Source organism: Photinus pyralis, unplaced genomic scaffold (genome assembly GCF_008802855.1).
Source record: "Photinus pyralis isolate 1611_PpyrPB1 unplaced genomic scaffold, Ppyr1.3 Ppyr1.4_LG6, whole genome shotgun sequence".
In the NCBI taxonomy this organism is placed as follows: Eukaryota; Metazoa; Arthropoda; class Insecta; order Coleoptera; family Lampyridae; genus Photinus; species Photinus pyralis.
The window spans coordinates 29,323,972-29,343,941 of NW_022170663.1; the positions used below are offsets into that span (position 1 = coordinate 29,323,972).

Sequence of the window (19,970 nt, forward strand, 5' to 3'; positions counted from 1 at the left end):
CATCACAATGGAATGAAATAATTGTGAAACATTGTGCGACGTACATGTGGCAATGTGCCCCACCTCACTGATCACTAGCACCACAACTTTCCCAAACGGACTTTCGCGCATGACCCTTATGATTTCACCATTGATCAAGTCAAATTTAATAGATGAACGGTACGCCATTTTAAATTACTTGCTGTTGCAAGAAGAAAGCAATATTAAATGAAACCCACATGCACTATTCCACTTTTTAATTCATTCCCTTATTGACTAACAGGGTGGTTGGTTTAAATCAGGAAGCACATCATATTTGGCTTTAACCGCAAATTTTGCTGAACAGTCTCTAATTGATACAGTAAATGACACGTTGTACTCTCCTTTATTATTAAGAAATGAACATTATTATACTTTTCAAGTTAACAACTAAGTATTAGTAGATTAAACAGGACTTGAGACTTTTCCTAAAAAAATCGATGAATATTCGCTAAATGTACGATGAGTGATCATGAAGAGAAACTGGTGATCAACGTAAAATTTCGGTATGGGAGTGTAGCACTCGATTTGCATCACTAGCCCTAAAAGACCAAAATGATTTCTGTTAACACTACCAAATAAAAATTTAAACAAATTGAACTGTTATAAATACTTGACTTTATTAATTCGCATAAAATTCAACAATTATCAGTTTAATGTTATGGTAACCGAGATGGTAACAGTATAGAGCCATTAGAAATGCAAAAAAAAGGATCTATTAAAAATTGGTAATACTAATTCTTCCATGAAACAGAATGATACTAGAATCTTCATTCTTGTAACGAAGGCAAGTGACAAAGGGATGATCGGCCTTATATGCTTTGATCGCGCACTGCGCCCTCATTATCAAACCTTCCAAATAAATATAAGAGATTTAACGAAATGGGGTAACAATAGGAAACATGAAACACATAAGAAGATAGAGAAAAGAGTCCATGAATGCTTTATAAATGTACGTACACCAGCCCAAATTGTTTTCCACTGATGAAATTTTTTTATGGCCTCACTACTAGAAATCTTGATTTTATCTAAAACGATTAAAATAAGGGGACCTTATTCCAATAGAAAAACTTAACCCAACAGTTACATTATTCTTCACCTTCACTTTAGAAATATAGTCTCCCGTACATGTAGGATTGCAAAATTCGCTTTTCCTACACTTGTTAAGTTAGTACTAAAGTCACTAAATATAGACTAGTGACTTTAGTTAGTACATACCGCCACACCCTCTATTTTCTGGGGAAGACAAAAAAGTACATTTGCCTATTTTTCAATTGTTTTCCCCTAAAATGGCAAACTGTCACTGGAGAACGGCATAGATATCCTTTATTTTTAACCGTAATATGAATAAAAAATCAGGGTAAGGGTTTAAACACTAGCAAGAGTTAGTACTATCACGTCAAGAAAAGCCCATACAAACAACGCAATTCACTCAAAAACTTACACAACAAAGCTAAACCCAAAGATAGCAGGAAAGCAAAAAAGGGAAACAAACGAATATACATACCTGTAGCTGCCGCTGCCTCCGCTCCTTCCTCATTTACTTCGATAAACGCTTTTTGTATAACCTTGCTCACATATAGCGGCTCATCGCTCTCGGAGACTTCCGAAAAGTCTGCCTTGCCAGGTTCGAAAATTACACCAAGACCCATCTAAAAAAATAATTTTTATTATTTTGTATATCTATACAAGACGAGATACAAGATATAAAAGTGGGCACTTATCAGTAGCATTCCACATCCAAATCTGCGGAATGTTGAATTTCAGAGTTCAAGAATAAAATTATTCAGGAGTAGGCCGTTGTAATAAAAAACCAAAGAGTGCCTGAAAGTAAACAATTTATGATTTGCTGCAAGTGTACTCTTTATTTGGTTGTAAAATATGATTATTTAAAAAGACTCTTTTTCAAAATTCGCCCTTTTAAATTAATCTTATTTTACTACGAAATAGGGAGTACACTTGCAGCAGATAATTTCTTGGTGACACTTCGAGTGACACTTGCTTACTTTCTGGCATTCTTTTGTTTTTTATTATCACAGCCTACTCCTGTTTATAAACATGTAATTAATTAATGTGTAACTATTTTTGTGAAAAATATTGAATAATCTAAAAACTACGGGGTTTAGGCACAGGGCACTCCTTATAAAAAGTAAAGAGCACACAAAAGACCATTGAATCGAGAAATAAAATAGTGGTAGTTCCATTTGAAAACAAAAAACATAGTTATGACCCAGGTTATGACACTTTGAAATTTGGAAACTTTACTATTTTTTGTGAACACTCTGTATCACTAAATCCAACTTTCTCATTACCAAAGTGTTTCCTTTTATTCAGATTAACATTATACTTATTCCAGGTCCAGTCCTCAATATTACATAACAGAAACACTGTAGCTCTCTCTCTCGCGTCCAGCACTAGATTTAAAGAGTACCCAGCTTAAACAATAAAATTTTCCTGCGGCCGGTCCCGACTACCCACTTCCGCGACGCGCGGTGCGCAAATACGTATTTTTAACATTTTCAGACTGAACTTTCATATAATTACGATCGAACTTCAGGTAAGTTCTTTTGATTGATTAATTATTGATCAAATGTATTTCTTAACTTTAACATCAAGGTCGCTACAATTTATCAAAGTAGGGTTTGTTTATGGGCAATTATTCGGAAAAAAGTTAATAATTTGGTAACATTGATAAAAAACCAAAATAGGTTTCCATGCAAAGGTTCAATTTAAAAAATCAGATGTCGATTGACACTGTAAAAATGGGACACCCTGTATATTCAAAAATCATTTCTGTAGATGCGCCACCATCTATGGCTGACATTTGCACAATAGTATATTGAAAGACAAGTGTTACAATGCGACCTATCGTAATACGACTATCTTGTGGCACGAGTGGCGACGCGAAGCGTAGCCACGAGTGTCCGCAAAATAGGAGTATTACAATAAAGCATTGTAACACGCGTTTTTCATACTATTTTTTCTATTTCGGTGCTTTAATTTAATTAAAAAAATCATTATCAGAAACTATAGGGAACATTAGAACTAACATGTTTTATGTTGGGAACATTTTTTATGCCGTTAAGTTTTAGGTTGGCAGCGTAGTAAGACTGACATTTTGAAGTTCAAACATGGAAGTACCCAATGAAGTACCTACTTGTACTAACTAGTAACTGCCAACTTAAGAGATGAGTTACCAAAAAAAACAACTATAATCACTGTCTTTGTACAACTGTTGTACAAAATCATCATTGTGACACCGAAATAGAAAAAAGGTTTTTTGATATTTTTTACCAGGTATAAACTAGGAAAGACCGACGCACTGTTGCAGGACCCTGTATAGAATGGCACTTTCAGTTTCATGACAATCTACCTGTTCCTGTTATACGATAATTCGGGAATTTTAGAATAATCAGGTATCAGAATCGAAAGTTTTAAAACCACATCAATAACAGTTCAATATAAAGCATAGTCAAAAGAAAATTTAAAAAAAAACACTTGATGATTTTTTCAAATACCTATCTATACTTTTTTGGAAAAGCTTAAAGATTTTTGTACAGGAAGATACAACATCAGAACTCCCGTAACTCCAGCTAAAATGTTATCAAATATTTTTCTTATGGCAATAGTAACGCCGACGTATTATTAGGTATAAGCAGGTCTCTGAGATCACTATTCTACTCAAGATGCCCATTTTACCTAAACTGCTCCAGTTTTTTCAATTGATGGATCATAATCTCTATAATCCTTATCTGGGAAAATCCTGCAAATGAGGTATACCAAATTATCTAATCTATACTATTCAACCCACTTGATTAATGACTCACTGAACTTGCCACACCTTTACAATTAGTGAACCAGAATAATTCAAAATACCTTTCTGCTAATTATCAATGGTTCGGAACCTACTTTCTTACCTTGGTTAAAACAGACTTCAAATCCATCTCCGTCTCGATCTTAAACTTGGGCAAAGAAACTTCCACCTCCATGCTCCGCATTCCATCAGTAATGTTCGACAGATCAACATCAACCAATTTCTTTTCCAACTCTTCAATGCCGGTCCTCTTATGGGGTAAAATAAAGACCATACTGACATCCTTGTTGCTGTACTTCATTTCCAAGACTTGCGCATCCAATTTCTCGTCGTCGCGGTAATTGAAATGCTTAGTAATGTGCATCATATCGCAATCGACAGATTCCGTTTCGGAAATGTAGAACTTTTCCTTGATCGTCGCCTCCTTTCGAAACGGATGAGCCCAGTTACCCTTAAAGTAGATGGCGTTGACGAGCACGAGACGTGTCAACTGGTCCAAGACACTAGGCTTAATTAAATCCTTAATTTTAGAGTTAGTCTTATCCTCGACCCAGCCGTTAATTTTCTTTGCGGATTCCGCGCTTTGGGCGAAGTTGACTGATTCCGCTTCAGACAGGAAATGATCCTTTGCGCGTTTGTGGAATTTTTCCTTTAAAGGGAACCCATCCATAACGTAGATCTTATTCGCAATGTGCAACATGACGTCTTCCACGCTGTTTAGGGACTTCATAACATCACTGTAGCCGGTTGAAGCGCTATCTTGGTCTGAGACATGCAGAGTGCTGGCAAATGACTCTGCCGTTTTTCCAGCGGCTCCCTGGTAAGCCATGGCCAGCACAGTATGGGCGCTGATCGGAGAAAAGAACACATTTTTGCCCTTTTCCTCTTCGGCGATGAAATTGTAAAACTTGTTGGCGAAGCGAGAGTTTCCGCTTACAACTTCGCAAAGTTCCTTAGATGCCATGACTTCGAACTTAGAAGACGAATAGACCAACAAACACTATAACAAAACAAAAAGGGCACTGTTAGATATGAAGCTTTACAAGTATGAAAAGTTTACCGCTCAATTTAATAAAAATAATGGTCTTCGAAACCTTGCTTGGATACCACGGTCTAGATAAAATAGACTGTAAGGATACGTCATGTAATCCCCCTCTTTCGGCGTTTGAATCATACAAGATTAGCGATGAGTAATATAATTCGGCTTGATGGCCTCGTCACCATCAATTTTAAATAAGTTATCTTACATAAATAAACAAAACAGCTGATATAACCTTCAAATAGTTCAAACGTCACAAACGTCAAATGATTCAAAAAATCTGTATTACCGACCGATCAGTTTCGTGACCAATGGCGCAGCGTGCATAAAAACATATATATAATGCATAAAAATAATGCAGTGGCGGGCAAGGTTTAAATGGGGCGTATAGGATCAAAACCGGACATGTCACATGATTATAGTTTTCCAAAAAACGGAATAATCTGTCCAGTGGATTCGAAACATAAAAATTCTTGGTTTGAGTTGCAGATCTACCCAAAAACCCAAAAAATGATACTTACTCAAGAAACAATAAAAATATTTTGATTATTAAATGAGTTATTATTTATTAATCAATTTAATTAGGGTTTGGCCGAATTTGCACCCCAAATGTGGACATGTCTGGTTCTGAAACTAAATATGACGGATTTTTGAGTTACAATACCTATGCTTATTTTTTCAGTAAAAAAAAAACTAACGCAATTACAACATAATCAAAAATTTATTAAAAATGAAAATAAATTTTATATAAAAAAAGCACAAAAAAGGGGTCACGCCACTTATATGCAAGAAACTTCCTCAATAAATTCATGATCACATGACACAATGCCAGAACGTTATTGGTTCAAATGGACATTTCATGGGACATCCTTTGAATCTAATGGCAATTTTCAAGCCTGATTTTAATAGGAAATGTACGGATTTGCAACTAAACTGACTTCATTTTATTATAAAACACGCCTCAATGTACAAAACGTATATCTCACTTCATTTTGTTAAAATATGTGACATGTCCGGTTTTGATCCTATACGCCTCAAATATAACTGCAAATGCATTTTTTTCTTGGGGCACAAAATTCTAAAATATTCTTCTTTCTTTAGTACCCTTATTATCGATTTCAGTATATATTTAGATCCTACTATATCAAAACAGAACAAATAGAAAAATTTAAGTATACAGTTTCAATTATTTCTGGAAAGTGTACCTAAGAGTCCACTAAAGGGTGTAAACCAAGTACCTACTCATAAATCCATACTCATACCAAATCGCTTTGAAGATAGGTACACCGATTCGTGTAAATAACTGAAAATTTGGGGACTAATACGAGTAATAGAATAGATTTTCTGCTAAAAGTTATGCAACAAACGGTAAGTTATAGACCATTGTTGAATAAGTGCTTATTCAATTGGTTAGACCAAAGAGTACCCTTCAAACGTGGGTCTGTAACAATTTATGTAAAAGAAAGGATTCCCGCTGTAAAGTTCTGTAAAGTTGACCCATATAAAGTAAGAAATCTATAGAATTTATTGAAAGATCGATAAATCTCCTAAGAAACTTCCAGTAGTGCTTTAAATTGGCCTCATAAAAGTGTTTGCCAAAGCATAAAGATTCTATCGGAGCTTGGAAAGCTAAACTCTATGAAAAGCATACCGCGAAAGCTCTTGGGTCCCTAAGAAATTCTCAAAAAGTCCTAAGCATCTCTCGAAAGAATAGAGACAGAGTTTTATAACAGCCAAAAAATGTCTACAAGTTCCGGAACGATCTAGAAAACTTTGTATAACCTGGAAGGCTATAGAAAACTTTCTAGTGTTTTCCTTCGTGTGTCGTCTAGATAATCGTTCCACCCTTTGAAAGTACTCCTTCTTTGACACTCCGTTCTGTAGATACTTTGCACTATTTCATCAGCAGATGGGTCTTGTCCAGACGTTCTACATGTGCTTAATGAATACCCTTTTTCGACACTTCGTATTTAAGGTATTCGCTTCGCTTTCACCAATAGAACCGTTTTCCAGATATTCTGTCTTTCAGACGTCCCAATCGGCTTTTATGAGTACCCGCTTCGACAATCCGCCCTTGAATTATAAGAAATTATAACCAATCACGATAAGGGGTCGAGGAGGAGGACTATTATTTGTAGAATTTGGTTCCTTTCGTTGAAACCTTTCATTTGAGTACAATGACTCATTAAATCAGTGCCCCCAACACCCTATTTTGATAAGGGGTAAGAAAGAAGAGCGGTAGTTGGTAGAAAACAGTTCCTTTTGTTGAGACCTTTAATTACGATACCATACCAGATTAGAATACCTCCCTCCCCCAACCCCCATCAGCTACTGATCTCGAAAAGGGGTCGCGTAGGAAAGTTACCAATTCGTTTCGATAGAATCTTCCATTAAAATATCATGAAGGATAGAATCTGTGGTCCCCCCCCCCCCCCAAGCCCATTTTCAAGTTTTACTTGGAATTTTTAAAAACCACCCCATCAGTCACTACCTTTGTCAGCACGACCAAGGAGACGAATGCGTGGACAGGATCCAAACAAACCACTAAAGGTACGAGTAAGCATACTCTGACATCAAGTGATTGTCGCATTTAAAAGTAAAAAATTTGATGGCCGTCTGGGACGTATAGGCAACCTTTGCAAAATTTTCAGAATTCCCCTAAACCTAAAACTTAAAAGTTGTTCAAAACCGTAGAAGTGGATCCGGACGGACGGACAGATGGACGGAAAAACTCAAAAAGTACAACTTTTTTTGATTCTTTAAAAATGCGCTAAAAATCTAGTCCTTCGAAATGTGGCCCTACTGAAGAATGCTGGACATCCCGTGGACGGCCAAGGTGACAAACGCACAGATCCTGCAGGACATCCACACGGGCCGAGACCTGCTCAAAAGCATCAACAGGAAATACAAATACCTAGGCCATACCTCTAGGGACCACCAAAATATCAACGTCCAAATTTGTTTTTGTTTGTTTTTGATGGCTCGGAATACAGTTTTTTGCTCTATTAACAATAGGGACGTTTTAATTGTTAATGCCTTCTACAGCAAAATTATAGATCAGATGGAATTCAATTCAGATTTTTACAATATTTTGTTTTCAAATAATAAAGTTGAAGCTCTGATTAACGTATTAGTACGTAAGTATAGGTACGACGATGACTCATCACCCCTTATATGGCTAATTCATCTGAAATGTCTTATATGCAGCACAATAAAAAAAATATCATGAATAGGTATAATAAACCAACGAGACTGAAAATCAGAGAAAATTTTAAAAAAACAGTGCATTTTGAGATGCGACTGTAACGGTACACCAGCAATGATAAAATTACCATTGATTTTGGAATTTACAAAGTGATCGATACATGACCGTGAGAAATATTTTTGGTGTATAAATATAGAACGCTATAAACATAGTATTGGCGTTAGAAAAATTGGTTCAACTAAATTTAAAATTCACGTATGCAGATCAGTCTATAATTATTAGAAAATAATAACATTACCGAACAAAACTATAAAATAAAAATTTGGCGTTTACCTTCGATTTTTGGGGAGCACCGTCCGACACAGATTAAAATCAAGACTAGTAATTTTTCACGTGGGAGTGCTACGAAATGTAGACAAATCGATATATTGGCGCCTATGTCAAACCGTAAGAAACGCACTCCTACATAGACCATCGTAGAAATTTTTGCCGGACCACGCGCCAAAAAAATCGCACGTTGCTATTTAAAACGGTCCACTTGTAGTTCAATGGAAAGGTGGCGCTCGGAAAGTTTCTGCCGCATTTAAAATTTTTTGTGGTTAATTGAATTAAATTGCTTTAATAGGCACGTAATCCTTCCTCACCCACATCATAAGCGTTAAAAGAGAGGTATAGGTAATAAAAATTTTAATATTAAATTTAGTTGTGCACGGTGTCTACATTTGCTAACACTGCCGAAAAGATTTCCAAAATGGGTTCATATTTGTATTTCGCGATTATTTTAAACGTCATACTTTTAGCAAAGGCGGACGTTTTTTCAAACAGGTACTGTCCTGATATGAACCCCCAGTATTACGTTAATATTGAACAGGTATGGTTGTGATGTAGGTACAGTTTTATTTGTCATGCATGCGTTTCCCCAATTTCGGCACCGAGGATGTCGGGTATTTAAAACCTCAAAATTGTAAACCGGCATGATACTGGCTAGTATAATTGTGTTTAATAATTATTAAATTTGAGTTATTATCCTAATATATGTAAGTACCCGGAAATTTCAATTGTTTCATTCAGATGTAAGAGGCTTTTTGGCTTATTGATGATTAAAGATATAAATATTTCAATGGGAACGTTCCGCTAATTAACATTTTTACTCAGTTAATGGGAATGTGGTATGGAGTGGAAGTAATTTCCCATAAGCACAATGAAGAACGATTAGGATCCAGGTTTGTCGACTCTTGTCCGATTATCCACATATCGGAGGATAACTCGCCGACAGTTCCGCCTTTTTATGTTGGTCAGCCGATTTACCCTTATGACAACAACTACGAGTTGAATTACGACCAAGGCCGTTATCCCTCAACCGACTACAACCAAGGTGGGTATACGAAAGAGTAGATGTGGTTTGTATGTGAGAATACTTGCAGATCCCTATCGAACCACTCACAGTCAACCGTCTCCTTATGGTCAAAGTAATCCCTATGGGCAAGGCGTGCCTTACCAACGTCCAGTATACTCAGGCACGCAACAAGGAAGACAATATATCGATGAATACCAGAGAAGATACGCTGAAGATATCAAAAGGTTAAGGCTACTTTGGGATGAAAATGGAAATTACGTAGAGTACTTCTTGAGGTACAATATTTCCAAATCTGGGTTTTGGATCAGTTCCGGACCGCACAATGGTTCTGCTTTAGAGCAACAATACAACCAATTTGCCGGCACCGTCCAGATCATAAAAGCCGTAGGGAATCATTTGGTTTTAACATTTTGCAGGCAGCTTCCCGATCAGCAGCTATACACCGCAATACTATCGAGAGTTCCCAGATTATCGAGGTCCGAACTTAGTGATGTACACGACCTCCTAACGAAAAGGGGGTTGGAAAGTTACAATATTAAGAAAGTATGCGCCAATAATAACGCGCAAAAATTCAGTTTAAACATTTTTGTACTACTTTCCATTATTTTCATTTCGCTAATTAGACCAACGTAAAAATAGTATTCGTACAAATTATCCTAGTTAACTTTTTAAAGTGCGAAAATAGGTAAGAGGTTCAATTAACCTCAATTATCATAACGATGACTACACCTACGTTATTTAACATTTCATCCAATTCATAAGTACAAACTGTTTTGTTAGTTGCAGTTAAATAATTAATAGTATATAATTAAGATATTCAAGGTACCAGATATATGTGGTGCATTCCTCATTCATAAATAAGTACTGATGTAAATATTCATTCAGTTATTCAATGTAAATAAAACAAAGCTGTTTAATTTTCGCATATTACCAATCTGTAAAAAAAAGGCCTACATTTTCTTACAAATTTGGCAAAATTGGTCCAGTTTCAAGCCGAACATCACTGATTTTAGGAAACCCTAAATTCGAAGAGAAAGTTTTGATTTTCCCAAAGACAATGAAAAATAAAGCCAAGAGGTGGCCAGGTGGGGCTGAGCTCCACCTAGAACGTGGTCTTGTCCCCACTGGAAATTATGGTTGATGGTACTTTTACAAACATTACAGGAGAAGTCTTTATCAAAAACTTCTTAAGCCCCATCTACAAAAATACCGGCCACTTCTGGTACTTCATTCTGGTCACGGTATCTGAGCAGAACTTCACTTTTCTTCTATACTGGACCGTGGGAGAGTAGTGATCGCAGCGCTTCTCGACATCTCACGGGCTTTCGACACTGTAGACCATGAACTACTTGCAGAAAAATTAAATGCAGCAGGCATTAGAGGAAAAGTTAACGAATGGGTGATTTCCTTCGTGTCGGATAGAAGTTTCAGAGTTCACATAAAGGGAGAGAAATCAGAACAATTTAATATCGATATTGGGACTCCACAGGGAAGTACCCTTGCTCCAATGCTTTTTCTAATCTACGTTAACGATATGGTCGAGTATCTGGGAAAATATGGCATTCTCTTTATGTATGCCGATGACACCACTATTATCGTCTCAGCCTCAACTCAAGAAGAAACGATATCAAAGCTCGAAACTGCGCTCAGTTTATTTATGAAATGGTGCTTTTATAATAAACTGAAAGTCAATATAAACAAAACAGCGTGTATAGGCTTCAGCTACGGAACTAGAAACCCCCAAACTATCTCAATTCAAACCGACGACGGACAAATTATTAATCTTGTTGAAAAAGCTACTTTTCTGGGAACTGTTATCGATAGTAAGTTGACTTTCTCTGACCATATTGACCTCGTCTGTACAAAATTAAAAAAACTACACTATCTTTTCCTTAATTTAACTAATTACCTGGACAAAAATGCGTTACTCTCAGTTTACTATGCCAAAGTGTATTCTGCTTTTAGTTACAACATTATCGTGTGGGGACAATCAACAGAAGCTTGTAGAGTGTTTACCTTACAAAAACGAGTAATCCGGCGTATATACAATCTAAAATTTAACGAATCGTGTAGAGACACGTTTAGAAATAATAGACTTTTAACCTTTGTGTCAGTTTACTTGTTAAAAATTTTAGTGTACATTCATAAACACCGACTAGTTTTAAAACGAAACCGTGACAACCATGAATATTCCACTAGATCTGGAGATAATTTGTATCTTCCGAAATGCCATCACTCAAAATTCAAGAAGTCGGTCCAGTACGCAGGGTGTTACCTTTACAATGTACTATCACCTGACATCAAGAATATCACTAATACAAACACTTTCAAAAATGTGCTCAAAGACCTACTCATTGTAAAGTGTTGTTACACAATCCAAGAGTACTTGAATGTCATCTAAATAATAATGTTTGTCCAATATTTGTACAATGTGTGTGTTTTATACCTATTGATTTTCTTTGTGTGACTAGCCTTATCTATTGTAAAAATAGCTACAAAGGTCTAATAAATTATTATTATTATTAAAATTATTATTATGGACTGACAGTCTTTGCGAAAAGATATTTTTCGCCCAAAAGATATAATAAACCCGAGATCTATCCTAATCCCATTCGACTGATGTTTTGCACTAAAAGAAACGAGAACGGTGGTGTAAAGTTAAATTGATCCCGAGTCGAGTCATGCCAAATAGAAAATTCTACAATATACACTAACGACTTTGTATTTTACATAAAGACAAAGAAATCAATGCACCGCACATTCAACCTTAACCAAGCTTGGGATTGGATAAGCTTTTTTTTAATTCTGTCCAAAGGTGCTCGCCTAAAAAAACTATAAAGATACAGATTGGCGATGTTGATTTTAAATGATCAAAACGCACAGGAAATCGGAATGGTGTCATAAAAGGTCTAGCAAGATGTAATCTAGATCTAAGTAAATTCTGTGGGTCTGGGTTGCAGTCATTTCCATTTGCACTTCAGCAATCCCAATTAAATTAATTTTGGGTTTTAAAATAATTAGAAAATGGGGACAAACACAATTATTGTCTACATAACAATAAAAAACGTTATACCATATGAGTAATCGTGTGCCATACGATAGTTGAATATTAAACGTCATCCACTTTATCATGCAGGAAGTTCACGTAAATATGTAATAGTTCGCGACCTTTGCAATTTTCTTTAGTTAGACATTGGAATAAATAATAATACCATAATAAAAAGAGTCTTCGTTTTAAACTGACAAAAATGCAAGGTGACTTTCACTAGGTATGAAATTATAACCGATCACGGTAAGGGATCGAAGAGGAAAACTATAGGTGGCAGAAATTAATTCCTTTCGTTGAGTACCATGAAGGATAAAACTAGTTCCGCTCCCACCCACCCTCTATTTTGATAAGGGGCAAGAAAGAATGGCGGTAGATTACTATTCGCAAAGGAAAGTTATAATTTGTAGAATCCAATTTAATTTGATGAGACCATTCCTTAGAATACCATAAAAGGCTAGAATGTTAGTTCACTCCCCCCCCCCCCCCCCACCATGTTCAAAAGTTTACTTGACACCACTTGACAGAAAAAATAGAGTGATGGCAAACAGTGTACATCAAAAAGAGAAAAGCAGCTGGGCTTATACTTATACAGAATATAATCTAATTATATGGAGAAAGAAACAAGAGGAGAAATTGAGGAGAACAATTTAGTAGAAAAAAGGTACCAAAGAAAATGTAAAGAAAAAAAGATGGAGAAATAGAAAAACAAGTTGTAAATCAGCATAGGTATATGCATGATTAAAGCGCATTTTTGGTAATGCAGGTCAGTATTTTATTAGCGAAGTTTAAAATTATCGAGCTCACGAGTAATTTTGGCTGCGTTAAATAATTAATTTTAGTTAATTTCAATTGACGGTACGTCTTCATTTTGTAAAACAAATCACAAAGTAAATAATAAGTTTTTATACTGGTAGCGCTATCTAACGGTAAAATTATAGCACCTCCGAAACCCATATCGAAATTATTTTCTTCAATTATCGATCTCACAAGTAATCTAACTCAAAATAGTGCCTGCACATCTACACTATAGCAGAAAGCTTTTAGTGAAAATTTGAATTCTCTAGCTATTCTAGTTGTGGAGATCTAACGCGGACAACCGGCCTGCCAGCCATAACGAATATAATAGCGTATTTTTTTCAAATTTTCCCCCCCTTGCTCCAGCCTATTTTCGACAGTTTGACTTGGCACCTCTAAAGGCATGCGTATGCAAAATAATCGCACGTAAATGTTATTCACGCGTTTTACTTTCAAAAACACCATCTCAGAAAACAATTCAAGGGGGGGGGGGGCTTCAAGGCAAAGGCTGCCAAAAATTCCCATGACTCTTGTGCCATTCCCCTAAACGCAAAGCACAAACAATAGCACATTTTTTTTAATTCTTTAAAATGCGCCAAAAATAGAACATGTGGGGGAGCAATACAAATAAAGAACTGAAGAAAGGAAAACCAGCAGGGAGAGATGAAATAGAAAATCAGGCGTGCATTTTCGCCACCGATAGAATCAAAGAAAAGGTGAGGATTCTATTAAAAATTAAAAATAAGGAAAGAAGTGGGACTACCTGAAGAATGAAGGGATGAGGTAATAGTGCAACCAAAGGAATGATAAAGACTGTATGGGAACTTATAGGGGAATCACGGTAATGATAACAACGTACAGAATATATGCAATTGTGTTGAGTGGAAGATTAAAAAGAGAACTAGAAAAGAAAAGGAGGAGCATCACAAAGGGGATTCAGAAAAGGGAGAGGAAGGATCGACTGTATACTACACATTACACAAATTGGTGGAAAAGAATGATAAAAAAGGGACGGAGCGGTGATAGCGTTTTTCACTAGGGGGAAACAACTTTGAATTTTTGGTGTACACTCCTTTGAATTAATTTGAATTAACCTGAATCAATTTGAATTAGTCTGAATTAATTAGAATTAACGTGAATTAATTACAATTAATGTGAATTAATTTGAATTAACGTGAATTAATTTGAATTCAAATGAATTAATGTGAATTAATTTGAATTTGATTGTTTGGTGTATACCAAATATGGTACTTGTTCATTTCTAAAAATCAACGATTCCTGAAAAAAATTGCCCTTGTAAATCCCGAGAAAATTCGCTTGAGATTTGGTTGCGCTTAAAAATTTGCCCTTGGAATATTTCACCCCTAAAGGCTTATTCCCGGAAAAGTTTCTCACTGGAGATATTCGCTATAGAAAAATCCTCATCCTCAAAATGTAGCCTCGAAAAAAATCACTATTGTGTTTGATCTTCAAAGACTTGTTCCTGGAAAATTTTTTCTGGGAAAATTCCCTATGGAAAATTTCGCCTCCGGAAAATGTAGGCTTGAAAAAGTCGCCTGTCCTGGAAATTTAGCTTCGAAAAAATCGCCCTTGGAATATTTGACGCTTAAAAACACATCTCGCTTTGGGAAAATTCGCTATGGAAAAATTCTTGTCCTGAAAATTTAAACACGAAAAAATCGTTTCGGTAAACTTTTCCTTGGAATACTTGCGTGAAAAGTTTGCCACCAGAAAATTTAGTCTCGAAAAAATCTCCGTTGGAATATTTGACCCACAAACACTAGCCCTGTTAAAATTTTCCCTGGAAAATTCGTTTCTCGAAAATACACCGATTCCTGTAAAAAAAATCGCCCTTAGAAATCTCCTGAGAATTCGCTAGGAAAAATCGCTCTCATAAAAAAAGGCTCGTAAAAATCTACCTTCGCTATAATACTTGCGTGAATAATTCGTTACTAGAAAATTTTATGCGCTCTAAAAATCCCCCCTGGAATATTTGACCCCTAAAGACTTGTCCTCCGAAAAAAATATACAAGGCAAATTCGCTATGAAAAAATTGCCTTTTTAAATGCTTCCCTGTAAGATTCAACCCGTAAATTCATATAGGGAATAGTCGCCTCTACGAATTTTCCTCCCGTAATATTTGCGTGAAAATTTCACCCCCCAACAATGTTCGGGAGCTTCCTGGAAAACTTCTTTCCTAAAACATTTGCCTACCGAATAAAGTGGTTATTAGAATATTTGACTCCCAAAATTAACTCCAAGGAAATTTGTTCTGGGAAAATTCGCTACGAAAAATTCGCTTCCGAAAAATTTACCTACGGAAAATGTAGGCTAAAAAAAATTCTCGCCCTGAAAATTTAAGATTGATAAAATTGCTCTTGGAAAATTTTTTTTTATATACTTGTGTAAAAAATTTGTCCCTAGAAAAAGTCCGCCGTTGGAATATTTTACTGGCAAACTATAGTTCTGGTAAAAATTTGCCTTGGAAAAATTCTGGATGGAAAGAACTTTGAATGTTTGGTGTACACCCCTATGTATTAATTTGAATACGTGAACGTGAATTAATGTGAACTAAAGTGATTCAATTTGAATTAACGCGTGAATTAAACTGAAATAACGTGAATATCTTTGAATTAACGTAAATTAGTTGAATTAACGTGAATTAATTTGGATTTACGAGAATTAATTTGAATTTACGTGAATTAACTTGAATAAACGTGAATTAGCATGACTTTGCGTGAATTATTTTGAATTAACGTGAATTAATTTGAATTTGAATTTTTGGTGTACACCAAAAATAGTACTTGCTTCCCCTTAGGTTTTTCATGGAACTAAAGGCAGTGTTTGACAGAGTGGAAAGGGAAAAAGCTAGAGAAAAAGTATGGAAAATGATGGAAATAGGGAAAATAGATAAGAAGCTAAAGGATAGAATCAAGGAATTATATATAGAGAAAAGAATGAGACGGGAATGCTCCCTTAGTCCCAACTTTATTCAATTTCTACATTAAGACATAGAAAAAAATATTAAGAACGGGTCAACGTGGAGAGATCGTAGTAGGAAAAGTGAAGATATGGTCCCTGGATGATATACGCGCACGACGCAATAAAAATTGCAACTGAGGTACAACAAGAAAGAAGGGAAAGAAAGGGAATTAGAGAGTTAAATGTCGGAAATTCGAAGATAATAGGTTTTGAGAAGGATGAAGAGAAAAGGAGGATGGAAATAGAGGGATGAAAGAGTAGAGAAAAAGATAAGTGAAATATTTATGGTACCAATCTACGTACCAATTGCAATGAAATAATGGGGTAAATGCGCAAATAAGAGAATTACGAAAACAGGGACGCTTCAAAAATGACTTTCGAACAAGAAAATACCTGTTTGGTCCAATGGTGGGAGGGGTGTGTATGTACGAACTGTAGAAATGGGGGTGGAAGGAACACTTGACTTCGTTCAATGATTTTGAAATCAACAGTTAAACCAGTTTAACTCTAACGAAGATCAAAATATTTCCCTCGGGGTAAAGAAGAACATTAATTCTATTGATTTGGAGCGAAAATTCACTTAGTCCCTTGACCATTGTCTACCTATTGCTCAAAACAGAACTGGAAAATTCGAAACCGTTCGTGAGTTATCATCTTATCATGTACACAGACGGACGAGAGGAGGGACGGACAGAAAGTCCAAAATAATAAATAAAATTTGTCGCTCGTTAATAAGCGTTACAAAATTATACAGGATGTACCGCGAGGAAAGGGACAAATTTCCTACACATTCCTTAGTTGAATTCGAGTCGAAACGGCCCTATCAATATTGATACGCAAATGCTTCGTTACCGAGATACGATCTTTTTATTTAATAGTACCTACCTATTAATGAGACGTTCTGAAAACATAAGTTTGATATGATTTTTTAATTTAATAATATTAATTGGACGTAAAAGAATGTTCATGTAGAGCGTTCCTGAAAATTGAAATTTATTTATAATGAATAAAGTGTACCCCGAAAACATGAATAAATAATTTGCTAAATGAAATTATCAAATGGTACCATGATAGATACTTACATTTTACAACAATGATAAGCACTTGCTATCTCGTTTATTTAAACATAAAACACGCTGAGCGTATAACAGATAGTGCACCACTGCACCTTTAAATTTTAATACTTTTTTGAATCTTAATAACGTTGAGATACCGCATAAAAAATATTAATTAAGTAAAAGGGCGCGTTTGCAAGGACATAGATCGAAAGGAAAATCGTCAACTTGGCGAAAGCGCGAATCAAGAGAGCGTCGCGACGCCCTCACGTTAGACACATCCCGATAGCTCGCTCCATCTAACAAAAATTAAGTACGATCTACCATGTTGTGTTGTTATGGTTAGGTAGCGAGTAGTATTATTAGGTAATGTAAAACGCATTTTAAAATTAATTAACACTTTCAATTGATTAAAATAGCTAACAATATTATATTGAGTTAAATAAATTAAGTTTAATCAAGGGCACAAATTGGGCAAATGGATTCTATAATTTAGGATCTAAATATAAAACTATTATAATTAGGATAGTTTGCACCAGATACAATTTACGTTTCACAATACGCTTTGTTTCCAGGTAGGAATGCCGTTTTCTAACTTTTTGATCGCTTTAATTTGAATCTGCATGTGTAATAGGTGCCCTAAAAGGGCAGTAACCACCGCTTTATATGTGCTACCAATTAAACGTGTAATTGAAAGGCAAAAATGACTTACCCAAAAGCGAACGCTGGGAAAAAAACTTTGCGAAATGAATGCTCACGGTCACGATCGAAATACACTGAAGGTTGGCGTACAAGTTTAATGTGCCATGCCCATATCGTACCATATCAAATCATACCAGGCCCATATCTACAGGACCATGCTCTATTAACGTACAATGCAACAATTTGCAAGGATTTAACAATTCGGACAAGCTGAAAAGGTTCAAAAAATAGTGCAGTATAGCATTATAAAAAGACTTATGTCCAGTTTCGTTTCTAAGTTGTTTATTTATTAAGGGATTTGTTCATAACATAATAAGTTACATTTGAGAAAATTTTATGTTTCCTCGTAAAGTAAAAATATACACCATTTCGATTTAACAGCACACCATTAAATTTTGGAGCCAAATGTCACCCTATACTTACGCCCAAAAAATTAGGAATAATTTTCAACCTTTTTCAACATTCACGATTATCAAAAATGCACCCTAAATCATCGTTTGTTCCTGAAACGCCTCGAGTTTATTAAATACATGTCACTGAAACATGTTTTGTAATCTTAATTAACAACACACGCAACAGTGCAGACTAAAAAAAATAAACGTTCGGAATACGTGCTCAGGGATTAAAAAATGAAGAACCTTGCTATATACATATCGAATCATTAAAAGAATATATCTTTGAATGTATCAAATTCAAAAACCAATACTCTTTCATTACCATCGCTCCATATTTCGGATTACTCTCTTCCAGGAATACTTTCCCCTATACTAAACTGATGCTTATCGGTTTCAGAAACGAAATGGCCTTAGTTATGCTTCCTTGCGAACTTCCATGGTGGGGTACCGTTCAAAGACATCTAACAAAACTTCTACAAGCCCAAAACACATCCGACCTCACGGAAGGAATGCGAAACATTCACGAGCTATGCAAGTAAGTTCCACGGAATAGGTCCAATTGTCATTTCATCCCGCATATTTCAGCATAAGTATAGATCCTGATGATGAAGAGAGAATAGAACGAGAAACTTTCGCCGATTTAGCCGAATTCCTAGATAATGATTTGACTCCCGAAGAAAAGACAAACTTTTTTAATAACACATTACCAAATATTGTAAATAGAGCGATGAACCTTAAGAAATGGAAACCAAAGAGGGGCCTTCACTTCAGCTTGCAACAGCAATGTAATAATAAATTACGGTTTGTGTACAATTTGAAGACGGTAAACTTTTACAGCCGATTCTACGGAAATAGATTATAATTTTGTTTCGTCACTAATAGCCAACGCATTTTTTTCCACATTTCCAAAAAGAACTGATAAAAGTCATCCGACATTGCAGAACTTTAATTTTGTAACGTTTTTCAAGTCGCTAGGTCTCAATTCGCAGAAAGCGAAGCTGCGAAGTTTCATGTACTATTTTGACTGGTTAGGGACGAACACTAACTCAGTAGGGTACATGCGGGTCGTACGTCAAGTGAGTTTCCAGCAGTGATCCACATAAACATCGTCATTGCATCACAGTATTTCACAGGTGATGTCAAGCAAAGAGTGGTTGACGATCGAAGACTGGTTAGAGTGCACATTGCCACTGTGTCCTTTGCAGATTAAACACGAGGGAAGGTTGGAAAGATCCGACGAAGACACTATGCAAGTCTGCTTTTCTAGCTCAAAAATTGGAGGACGAGTGTTACTGGATGGCGTATCTCAGGTAAGTGTAGCTCTTTCCAAAGACTCTCTACGTTTATGTTCTAGGAATGTATTAGTTTAGTCACCTTTCCCGAAATTCTATCCGTTTTACTGCATGTAGAAGCGTTAGAAGACAATGAAGTCCTCATGGTAGAAAAACCCAGGCATATAACGAGAATTTTGGATCCTAAAAACCGTGCATGCTTAGAAAAAATAGAAGTGCCCCGCCAGGTAATCTCATAACGCCGAATAGTGTTAACATTTTGCAAAG

General features: G+C 35.8%; 3 protein-coding genes across 25 annotated transcripts in view; 2 read left to right on the top strand and 1 right to left on the bottom strand.

Annotated features, from left to right (window-relative positions):
- LOC116173578 (serine protease inhibitor 3/4-like) overlaps positions 1-18,174 on the bottom strand; it is a 36,831-nt gene extending 18,657 nt beyond the window's left edge. For 14 of the 20 annotated variants that reach the window (XM_031491167.1, XM_031491174.1, XM_031491173.1 and 11 more), the window contains exons 1-3: positions 4,893-5,107; positions 3,936-4,832; positions 1,526-1,670 (exon numbers count right to left, since the gene is read on the bottom strand). In XM_031491167.1, coding sequence (XP_031347027.1) covers positions 1,526-1,670; positions 3,936-4,796 — 1,006 coding nt within the window. In that variant the 5' untranslated portion in view covers positions 4,797-4,832; positions 4,893-5,107. Of the gene's footprint in view, positions 1-408; positions 561-721; positions 871-1,525; positions 1,671-3,935; positions 4,855-4,892; positions 5,109-8,409; positions 8,555-18,026 lie in introns of those variants that run through there. The other 6 variants (XM_031491180.1, XM_031491182.1, XM_031491164.1 and 3 more) reach the window with 6 other exon arrangements.
- LOC116173569 overlaps positions 1-19,970 on the top strand; it is a 222,877-nt gene that overhangs the window by 201,155 nt on the left and 1,752 nt on the right. For 2 of the 4 annotated variants that reach the window (XM_031491095.1, XM_031491098.1), the window contains exons 1-6: positions 17,570-17,680; positions 18,809-18,946; positions 18,997-19,196; positions 19,249-19,487; positions 19,545-19,721; positions 19,766-19,930. In XM_031491095.1, the coding sequence (XP_031346955.1) occupies positions 18,816-18,946; positions 18,997-19,196; positions 19,249-19,487; positions 19,545-19,721; positions 19,766-19,930 (912 nt within the window). In that variant the 5' untranslated portion in view covers positions 17,570-17,680; positions 18,809-18,815. Of the gene's footprint in view, positions 1-17,569; positions 17,681-17,766; positions 17,890-18,808; positions 18,947-18,996; positions 19,197-19,248; positions 19,488-19,544; positions 19,722-19,765; positions 19,931-19,970 lie in introns of those variants that run through there. The other 2 variants (XM_031491097.1, XM_031491096.1) reach the window with 2 other exon arrangements.
- On the top strand, positions 8,756-10,350 carry LOC116173591. Its single transcript, XM_031491206.1, has 3 exons — positions 8,756-8,947; positions 9,232-9,451; positions 9,501-10,350. Exons 1-3 carry the CDS (start codon positions 8,828-8,830, stop codon positions 10,064-10,066), a joined length of 906 nt encoding a protein of 301 aa, XP_031347066.1. The 5' UTR covers positions 8,756-8,827; the 3' UTR covers positions 10,067-10,350.

Bases quoted from the DNA above. Each gene is read 5' to 3' on its own strand.
- LOC116173591 (XM_031491206.1), top strand. From the start codon at position 8,828: ATGGGTTCATATTTGTATTTCGCGATTATTTTAAACGTCATACTTTTA. The intron at 8,948-9,231 runs GTATGGTTGTGA...ATTTTTACTCAG, and splicing joins ATTACGTTAATATTGAACAG to TTAATGGGAATGTGGTATGG. The intron at 9,452-9,500 runs GTGGGTATACGA...GAATACTTGCAG, and splicing joins CTCAACCGACTACAACCAAG to ATCCCTATCGAACCACTCAC.